An 11211-nucleotide genomic window follows, 5' to 3' on the forward strand; every position below is an offset into this window, starting at 1 on the left:
CATCTGTCACATTAGGGATCAGGCTTAGGGTAACTGGCAAAGTTGTTCTGGAGGTGGAGAGCGATAATGAAAAGTCAAGATGTTTTATTTGTTTCACGCGATAAAAGATTTAAAGCGTTTCATCAAAGCATAACGAGCGATGGTCGAGAGGTTTTACAGGTCTGTTACTGTGATTTTACCGTGTCTTGTTTCCCTTTTAATTGTGGGTTGTCATACCACGTCATACCATAGGTGGACTGCTGTCTTTCTGCCAAGACCTACACTCAGCCTCTTGCGAAGTTCTCCGCTGTTACTCTCGGCGAACCTCAACAATGAATCTGAATAAACCGGAAGCTTTGTAGTATCACGCCTCGTTTTAGTAGTTAATCTGAAATGTGAATAAACCGGAAGCTTTGTACACACCTGCCTCGTTTTAATAGTTAACTGGGGAAAAAAAATCGTCTGCCAACAGTCCAGTAATACAAGTTCGTGCTCACACTGTTCAGCAAACGGCCTCAAGCAGATCGTGCCTCTCACACAGCCCACCCCGCTCCGTCTCTTTGACGAGGTAGGAGTAACGAGCATCCCGCGACCATTACTTCCCACGTGGACATAGTGTATATCATTGCCTCCTGTTGTCTTGTTAAAATACTGGTTAAGCCTATTTATGGCTGCCTTAATTTGTATGACACCCTCTGCATTTCAAGAATTAACCTTTATTGCATTGGCTGAGTGTTCACGTGGTTTTCAGCCTCGAGTTGGCCGACTTCGTATGCATGACTCATCCTGGGCTGCAACAGCCAAGACCGAAAACTGGTCATTGGTGTAGGCTGATTTTCACTGACATATTTCCCTCACCGACAAATTCTACAATATTTATGATCGTGGACAGTGAACTCTTTTCTTGGATAATAATATCGTTCAGTATTTATGGTATTTTCTAGAAATATTTTGCGGTTTCCAATCTCAGTAATTGTTGTTCCAGCCCCCTTGACAAGATGATTGTTAGTGTCAGTAATTACTTTTGTAGTTGTTGCACTGCTTTTGCTACTCTTCATAAAATGTTGTCGCCACCCTGTTTCAGATGATCCGAGATCGAATCAACGGCTACCTGGCCAGGCCGCTGCACCTGTGGAACTCTGGGCCAGGCGCAGGCTACGTCATGCTGGACTTCTCCGACGCACTGCTGGACTTTCCTTTCTTCTACCGCCAGTACCACGCTGACCCCGTGGACAAGTTCACAGCCGTCATTTTCGCCACCAGCCCCGCCCTCCCTTCATCGCCACTGTTCCGACTGCTGAGGAACGTGGCCAGATCCGCCTTCGTGCACAAGGTGAGGGTGTGTGTGATCAGAATGTGCAGAATAAGAACGAGACGATAGTTGATGTCACGGAAGATGAAAATACTGTAGTCAGTTGGTCGAACAGCGATAGAGCTTGAGAAATGAAAGCCAAGCTGGACCACCGAAGAACAGTGCTAGCAGACATTATTTATTGAACTTACACTGAGGGAGGAGAAGAGAGAGAAGCAGGTAACAAGAAACCTGCTGATGGGATATGAGGTTAAAGGTCAAGAAGATCAGGGACGTGACTTAAAGGATGTATTTACAGGTGACGGTGTGCCACAGCAGGTGTAGCGCACGTTAATGCCGTCTTCCCCTCCCACATTTCTTTCTACATCCCCTGCCCCACCTTCTCTCTGAGTTTTGATTTGATTCCATGTATGTAGTAGTCTCTTACTAGCGATGGTTGAACTGTTGGGTATAGTAATTTGAAAACAAAAATCACCTCCACTGGCATTGTTGTGACATTTGTTGTACAGGGCGGTACGGTAGCCTGGTATCCTTTGATTGCAGTGGCGTGAAGTGCGGTAGTTGTAGTCCCGACTACACTACACACCGCAACTGTCCTGGCTGTCTCACGCGTGTTGGGGCATGGCCGTCATTAGTGCCCTTCACGTAAGGGCACATTTGTCATCATGGGTACACGCGTTCAGACAGCTGTCATCATCGCTTCTCGCTTGTTAGAGGCTAGCTGTCATCGCTGCTCAAGTGAAATGGCGCAGCTGTCACGACGCCTACAGGCTCGCAGGCTCATAGCTGTCACTGTGCACTGGGTGGGCTGCGGGAGGGAGCTACAGGGAGAAGGCATCACGCGCCTTGCATAGCTGCCTATCCGGCTATAGTGCACCTACTCCAGTATAGCCTGCCGTCTGGCTCTGGCACAGACTTCATCTGATCGCGAGCTCTCATTTTCTGCCGTTTTTGTTGTTTAATATTCATCCGGGTATTTTTTTAAGTTGACACAACTAAAAAATCTCAATATAGATATTGTGAAGGATGAGGAACAGGAGGGAGGAATCTGCTGTGGTGCGCGAGCATCTCAGGAGGCGGTGGGAGAATGCCCGGCCTTGATCCTGGTGTCGATTGTTTGCATTACAGACAACAGACAACATTGTGAGTCTTTGAAGTGTGCGGCGTGGCTACGATAACCTCCATGACTGCGGCATCATTTTGCTGGCCCCTAGAGTGCCTCTAGTGCAGAGAGAAACACAGTTTCGAGGAGGCCATGTTCATGTTTACCAGATCGGTTGCAGTTCCCTTGCATTCTAAGTTGGTTGTACTTGACATGTTCACTTCTTTGTTTTTACATACAGAAAAACATCAAAACGAGCTGAACAACTCTGTGCTAATGCTTTTTCTTAATATTCTTTTTTTTTTTTTTTTACTTCGGGAAATTAAAAGTAGGAACTAGCCAGAACACACTAGACATTTCTTATCAGTCATGTTCCTTCGAAACTGGATGGCATATATTGCATCATTAGAACGTGAAGAGAAAATTATGGTTTATCAATTGGCCACAGCCACATTGACATACCCTCTATGTTGGTCAGAAATTCACAAAACCCTAGCTCAGAGTAGGAGATCGAAAACAGGAATATAGAAAGTTCGTGTAACATGTCCATGGAACAAGGCTAGGAGAAGCTGCTGGAGAGATCGACTGTGAAGCTTAACTGTCCAACAATAAACAGGAGACCGACGGGTGGATGGGATGGAGAAGGTGGTCTTGAGTGCCTGGAGCATCGTAAAGCCATGCCCACCTACCCAGCCCCGGTACCCGGTACTTAGTGTGTCGTGGGAGGCAGGCAGCTGCACGTGTCCAACAGCTTGCATGTGAGCGCGCTCGAGCTGGTGCGGTGTGTCGTGAGCTTACACGTGTATGTTGTGAAGGTGTTAGTGTGCTTGAGTGTGTGTGCGTGCTTCTGACAGTATTTATGCTTATTTGTGTGTGTGTGCGCGCGAGCACACGATACATGTGCCTCTCTTTTGAAGGCAGCAAGACAGGAGAACTGAACTGGTGAAGTAGATGGTAAATCCGTGCTTCCTTGTACATTGTGCAGCAGCAGCTCAGTGTCAGAGTGGTGCAGCTGGTTTAGGAGGCATCTGGTGCAGTCAGAAAGACTTTAGATAGAAAAAAAGGGATTACCATATTAATCACTCATTGTTCAGATGGAAAAGGAGGACAATATTTCACAACTATCAGAAGTAGGTCTTGAGTGCCCCCCTCCAAAAAAAAAAATTTATAAATGAGCAACTCTTTGTGTGTGTATGTTACTTTCACTTTACTGTTGTTTAAAAAAGCTTTATCAGTTACTGGTTGGTTGTGTACTTGAAATGAAGCCTGTGACCGTCTGTGACTTCTCTGTGGCTTCTCAGTGTCATATCTGTAGACATTAATGTGACTCTCCACTGCCTCAGATCATTGCTGTCTGGTGGCTTCTCCAGGTAATGTCTGGTGACCTCTCAGTGGAATGTCTCTGAACTTATTATGATTCTTCACTGTTTCAGATCATTGTTCTGTGGAACTGTGACATTCCACCTCCACCCTCCCGTCGCTGGCCAGCAGACCTAGGTGTCCCTGTCTTGGTCAAGACACGCATTATGAAGGTCAGCTGGAACTTCTATTCCCACACTGTACAGTTTTTTAGTGTATTGCTACAATAATCCTTTGTGTTTATACAGATGTTTTGAATGTTGTGAGATTGAATAGTAAGAAAAGGGGACAGGACTGAGCTACATGATCTCTGATTGTATTAACAAAGGTGTAGTCAGTCTGTATAACATGAAACTGGTTTCAGACCTGGTATGTCAGCTCTCAGACATTTGTTTGTCATGTGAGGTGTGTAGTGACCATAGCCAATAATGAAACTGGTGTTTGCAAGGCAATTCTTCCATGAATTGCTATGGTTGGTCTCCATAGACTGCACATAATAATGATGTCTTTGATCTTGTTTGTCTGCTGACAGTCTGTGAATGCTCGTTTTGCACCATACAAGGAGATCGAGACAGATGCAGTATTTGGCCTTGATGAAGATGCACTTCTTACCACTGAAGAGGTTAGATTAACACTCCTCCCACCAACTCCTTTCTCTTGGTCTGCCTTTCTGAAATTAAAAAAAAAAAAAAGTAATTGAATATAGGCTGTAGGATTTAAACACTTGATTTTGACTTGATATTGGCATTGCAGTTATGTACACTGGACACTCTATTATACAGGTTGCATATGGTCCTCATAGGTGTTTATAAGATTGTAGATGTGGAAATGCTTATTTTTATAAATTATAAAAAATTTTGTTTTATTTATTGTAACAACTTTGATGCTACATCGTGTTTGACTGCAGGTAAATTATTAAATTGAAGAATTATTCATTAAACGGTTGGAAGAATGAAAATATGCTTTGTGTTCTCAGATTGATTTTGCCTTTAGCATTTGGAAAGAATTTCCTGAAAGAATAGTTGGTTACCCAGCACGCAGCCATTACTGGGATGAACTACGAGGCAAATGGAGATATAGCAGCAAGTGGTCTAACGAATACTCCATGGTCCTTACTGGGGCTGCCATCTACCACAGGTAGGGAACATCACTCATTCTTGTTTGTTTTTACACTGTGAGGTTTTCATTTTTGTGATTACATGCAGTTCAGCAAGTCTTTTTTTGTTTTCCTTCACAATGGTAATCATCGGTGAGGAATATTCTTGTCAGTTCCGTGCTGCTTGCACCTGGCAAAGTGCCATCAGGATGTAATTTGGCCAACTGCCTTTATGCTTCCGCAGGCAGGTTCCTATATAAACAGTGATGGGGAAATTGCTTGTCTCTTACCCCACCCATACCCCTCCCATCCTCTCACAGTGCAACATGCTGTCAGACATGGTGTGGGGTTCTTTTCACTGCAGCATGCTTTCAGACATGGTGTAGGCCTCCTCTCGCAGTGCAACATGCTGTCAGACATGGGCATCTAGCACATGTTACTTTGCATGCTTAGTCCCAAGATATTTGTTGTTGTCCTCAGATGCAGCAGGACAACAAAGCAGGTGATGGGAGCCACTGTAGCTTGTGGCTTATAGGAGCAAAGAGTGATTTGTTGTTTTGGCACTGCTGAATCAGCCAGCACACATTTAGAGTATGAAAACAAAAACCCTGAGGACAATAGCTGAGTTCAGGCACCAGGTGGAGCCTTCAGCCACAAATTGGCAATCACTTAAGTATTAACAGAAACAGTGCAGCACACCAGACTATCTTGTGATCAAATAATATGCGTGGGGCGTGTGTGTGGATTAGAAAAAGAGTGCAGTGACCTTCTCTCCTGACTTCCCCAAATCAGATTGTGCTGGTTAAGATGAGGAAGGGACGCTAATGAAAAACATATTTAGCAATGCATTGTCTGCCCTTGTTACACTTTCAGAACTTCCAAGGCAGGAAACTATTTTTTGGAGCTAGCAGCTCTCCATCATCACTAGTTGTCCTCCCTGACTCAAGATGGGAAGCAAATGTTTTTATTTCCCTTAGTGCTGGAAACCTGACATGGAAAGAACAAAGTGTGCCACCTGCGGAGTTTAGTTTTAGAATAGTAATAATGGCAGGTTCAAGGTTCTTACATAAAATTGCACAAGCACACACTTATCAGTAGGAATCAATTGTGCCTTACAAATTCATTCGCCATCATTCAAATAACTACTCTCTCACGCACATACGCAAACACACACATCCCCAGAGAGATGATGGAGGAAACTGGAGTACCAGGAGAAAACCATCAATTCACTTACGTTTCACCGCCCTTGTACCAGCAAGGCTATAGGACCCTTGATAATTCTTCAGTAGTCTCCAATCACCAGCTTGATTCCACTGTGTAGGATGACACCTGCAGTTTGTTAGCAATGACAGACTCTGGTAATATTTTATCAAAATGATACTACATTTGAACCGATGATGCGTAAAAACCTCTGTTTTTGTGTTTGTGGTTATTATTCATTATTCCATAGTGTAGTGCAGACCTGTTTTCGATTCATTTTACATCAAAAGATAAGCAGACATATGGTTTGTGCTGTTTCAGATACTACAACTACATGTACACTCACCATGTCAGCCGCCTGTTAACACAGCGGGTAGATGCAAGCAGCAACTGCCATGACATTCTCATGAACTTCTTGGTGAGCCACGTGACCCGCCGTACCCCAATCAAGTTGACCCAGCGCAAGCAGTACCGGGAGCTGGCTCTTGGAACTGGGGGAGGTCCTGGGGAAGTCAGCTCAAGTAAATTATCCAGCTGGACTGATCAGCAGCATTTTGCCCAACGCCAGACTTGTGTGGAAGAGTTTGTCTCTTTATTTGGGTATATGCCCCTCATTCGGTCCAAACTGCGTATGGATCCTCTGCTCTTCAAAGATCCTGTCTCTAATTTTCGCAAAAAATACAGAAGAATTGAACTCATCCCGAGCTGACCACTCTTGCCAGTTAGGACAAGCCACAGAACGAATCAGTTTGGTCACATAATTGGGGTCCAGAACACATTGTGTGAAAACCCTTACAAAAATATGTGGAGGTGCTGTCATTGCATGGTCTGGTCTTCAGAAAAACAAAGAAGAATTTTCACCTTCTGCCTCATGGTCTTTCCTGGTTTTAAAGTTGATGGCTGAGTACTGATTTGTTTTTTTGGTGAAGACATGCAAGAACTTTTCTTTCCATGCTTGATTTTGTTAAAGAGATTTTTTAAAAACAAAATTCTGATATTTTTTTAAATTCCAGACTAATATTTTACATCTTTTTAGAGCTGATTCTGCTTGATCTGTTTTAGACAACAGTTGAATTGTTCTCTTGTAACAATTTAAACTTGATGCACAGACGACATCCACAAGATAACATGTTTTAGCCGTGATCTTGAACATGTCATTTGGACATGCAGTACTGTTTGGTTGTTTCAGGTTGTGCATAGAAATACTAACCACTGACCAGAGAAACAAAATAGCCATACCATTTTCTTGGCATTTATTTATGTGGCCAATATGTCTGGTAACTTTTTCCTCCATTGCTTTTTTTAAAATTGTGGGGGGTGGGAAAGTTAAAGGGAGGTGAGAGAGCAAAACTCTGTGTGTGTGTGTGTGGAGCAGGTTGTCATGGTTGGTGTTGAAACTGCTGTATTACATACAATGTGCTGGTGATTTGAAATTGGGAGGAGTGCATGTTTGGTGTGTGTACTTGATGTATGTATACATTGCATATGTGTGCAAATGCCTGCATCATTCACCTCTTCAGCCTGTGATTGAACATGCAGTAAGGATAGGAGTCGGGGGAGTGATTGCACAGTTGTAGAATTTAATTAGTTTTTCAAGAGTTGTGGCAGTCTTTGTGAGAAGTATGTTGACATTATTTTTTTAAAGTCTTTGATGATGCCTTGTGTTCCAAGTTTTCACTGATCGCATAAGATTGATTTTGGGTATGTGTGTGAGAAATAACTCTGTTAGTAGTGCTATGTATGTATGCTCTTTATATGCATCAGAAGTTGGTGAGTCTGTCACCAATAGAAACACAGATTGTTCATGTTTTAACACATCAAATGCCTTGATTATACATGACAATTTAAGGAAGAAATTACCTTTGGTTGCAAATCCTTAGATTTTTTTTGTGTCTACCTGCTGCTTGACTGCTTTTTTTAACTTGACAAAACTTTTTGGCTTGCTTGGATTATCAAAGAATGCCAGTATTGATACAGATCAACCAGTTTGCAAAACACAGAAGTAGGTATGCAAAAGTTTGGAACCGGACACTTTGTGCTCGCTCTTACAGTTGAGTAAAATTTATAATGTTGTAACTGCTGTTGATATTTCTATTCATCTGTTACAATTTGCTTTTCCTGCTGTCATTAGTGCAGGTGTTTAAATGCCATCATGTGCAAGGCATGGCCCTGTGAAACACTAACCCCAGAACAGCTTTAGCGACATATTACACTCTGTCAAGGTTCTGTCAAGATGACACACTGGCTGCTATTTTGTCGCATAGTGCAGTTTACATTAACAACATAGTGCAGCTGTTAATGATTGCAAAAATTGTTTAATTATAGAGAGGTAGCAGAAATTATTGCTACCTTTGGAGGAGGTCACTTCAGGTTCCAGGAGATGGAGAGTGAGTAGTTGATATTCCTACCACTAGGATCAAAGGTGAAATTCTCAAACTTTATGAACTTATGTTTATTGTCATTGTTAGATGGTGTGGTCACAGGCATAAATCTTTTCAGCCAAAATCAAGGGGTAGCTATTTGTCAGGTGTTACATTAGTCAGGTACAACTTATGTTATTCTGGTATTGTTTTGCCAGGCGAAGCAGCCAAAAGGATGCATAGTTTGGACAATGGGCGGCCCTGTAGTGGCAGACTGAAACAGGTGCTTGTTGCACTCTGCTGACCTTTGCCTCTGACATTTACCAAGTATTTTTCTTTTGTCAGGGCCAAGTGTGGAGATCATTTATAGATCACCTTCATCTATTTCATGAGAGCAATGGTGGTTCACTCTGCATTTAGAGAAAATATCCTTGATCAAACAGCTTTCTTATAGCAGATGAACTATTTATGTCATTTGAGGGAAGAAATAGGATGCAGGAGTACAGATAGATTAACTATTTGCGGCTGGGTGGGTGGATTTGGGTGCCAATAAATAAGATGTGGTCTTATATACAGAACATTACCAACATAGGAAAGGGAACAAAGAACAGTATTCGATTAGTATTGCAAGCACTTGTAAAGACGATGTGTACAGTGTAAATTCAACCCTTGGCTCTCTGTCATTGGTTTAATCTGCACACATTTTCAAATATTTTCAGGGCAGTCCTGTGGCACAGCGGTTAGAGCCTGTCACTAATACAGTGAAGGTTGGCTGTCCTGGGTTCAGCTCTCATCTCGTCTTTGTTCTTTTTCTGTATCTGGCATCTGTTTACATGGCTGGCTCGGCATAAAACACCAATCTCTCTCCCCCAGCCCTTCAAGTATTTTGACGTCTGCAGCATGGTGTTTGCTGATCTCTCTCGTACACCATTTATCTGCATGAAAAAATGACTATTTTTTAAAAATTGCAGCCTCTCATCTGTTTTACAAGTCTCCACACTTGACGATGATTTCAGTCTTCACATTAAAAGTGCCTGTAGGGCCTGTCATAAGCCTGAGAAATTTATAGGTATTTTTATTATGGAAAAGTAGTATAAACACTCATACAACCAACAGGATGAAAATGGCTCTACAAAACACAAGTGTAGCATAGAGGGTTATGCCATAGGCGTTACTGTGTAGCAGTAATATTCTTGGCCTGTCCTGAGATTCATTCCTGTTGGCCTTTGAGGAATGTATCCTGCAAGGCACTTCTATGTGCATTTTCATGCTTTGGCTTTAGTTTGATAGAAGCTGAAAAATCATACAATCCTAAAGTCTTATCTTTGGTCTGCTTTTATCTAGAGCATGATGCATGTAGATAGCTACAGAAATTTGAGTTTGTACAGAAGTCCAAGAAAGTATTTGGGAAAAGTGGGTATCACTTGCTTTTTGTCAGCCACTGAAAACACAGACATCTGTTTTCAACTCCCTCCAGCAGGTTCCAGTGTTCTTACACATAAAAGTCTAGCTGTACATTGTCTCTTATTTGTAGGTTCCAATATTCTTACACATCAAAGTCTAATTGTAAACTGTCTCTCATTTGTATGCAAGACAGGACTGAGAAGTACACCTTCAGATGAACTCACAGTGGGAGTTCGTGTGAGGCATGAGGATCTCAAATACATTGTAAAGAGTGAAGGTATCAAGTATTCATCGGATATGTGTTGTCAGGAGCTCTGTGTACATTTTGTTGATTGGCTCGCTGATTAGCTGTATTGCCTGATTCAGAATGAGATGAATTTATTGACATAAAAGTGTTTCAACTGTCTTCCCTACATGCAGAACAAGAGCAACCAAATGCAATTTTTAAGTACCTCCCACCCCAAAAAAAAAAAGCCAAAAACAAAAAAACAACCCAGGATACTTCTTTAGGTATCTCTTTCCAACATTGTTTAAGACAGACATTAAGAAAGACTCAACATGGGTTTTTTTCTAAATCACTGTGCAGGCAGCATTCTTATACTTAATGACAACACTTATCCATGAAACTTCCATGCAAAAAGCACATTTTCTGTTCTTTGCCATTCTCTGTCTTCAGTATACACACATTTCTGAACTTAAAGACAATGTGATCTGTTTCTGCTTTAGCTTTTTGTATTCCATGCCATTATATGACAAACAATCAAAGACTATAATAAAATTTTCACAATTAAAATGTTGTTTGTTTTATGCTAAAATTTTAATCATTTACACAGCACCAAAATGTGAGAAGACTTGGGTGATGGATTTAAGGGTAACTTTTACTGTTTTGTTTTTTTTCTGAGGGTTGGGGGGATTGATTGCACTTAAAGCTTTTGTGTACAAGCACATGTACAGGCCCGTAAAATTCGCTGTCAAGTCTAGTAAATGGTACAACATCCACATGTGCACACAAGCCAATGAAATTTTTTAAAAAATACACATTACAATATTTTTTTACGTTAAACTAATGAAAGATGTTTGCGGCCCTATGCTCCACTGGGGGAAAATAGGAACAAGAAGAAGAAATGAAGGATGTTTAAAAAAAAAAAAATTGTTATAAAGCTGCAACGTTTAAATAGGAGTCTGTTGTGCTTCCTGACATAAGTGACTTCAGCAGAAGTATGTGCACAAAAAGCTAGTAAACCTTTTAAACTGCTGGCCACCCTGAGCAAGTGGTGAGGAATATAGTGAATAAAAAGATGGGACCTAGTAGATGAGTATAAGGAAATATTAGAGCAAGATACTATTTCCCAAATCTGGTATTTAAAAAAAACTTACATTTTCAACATAAAAGGCCACC

At 41.7% G+C, this 11211-nt stretch overlaps 1 protein-coding gene across 1 annotated transcript in view; it reads left to right on the plus strand.

Moving 5' to 3' along the window:
* The window catches only part of LOC112561913 (exostosin-1a-like), a 57110-nt gene extending 46505 nt beyond the window's left edge, over positions 1-10605 (plus strand). The window contains 5 exon segments of the mRNA XM_025234766.1: positions 1064-1312; positions 3827-3925; positions 4285-4374; positions 4729-4889; positions 6370-10605. Coding sequence (XP_025090551.1) covers positions 1064-1312; positions 3827-3925; positions 4285-4374; positions 4729-4889; positions 6370-6757 — 987 coding nt within the window. The 3' untranslated portion in view covers positions 6758-10605.
* The last annotated feature ends 606 nt before the right edge of the window (positions 10606-11211 follow it).

The sequence above is a fragment of the Pomacea canaliculata genome, linkage group LG4, assembly GCF_003073045.1.
Source record: "Pomacea canaliculata isolate SZHN2017 linkage group LG4, ASM307304v1, whole genome shotgun sequence".
NCBI classification, from domain to species: domain Eukaryota; kingdom Metazoa; phylum Mollusca; class Gastropoda; order Architaenioglossa; family Ampullariidae; genus Pomacea; species Pomacea canaliculata.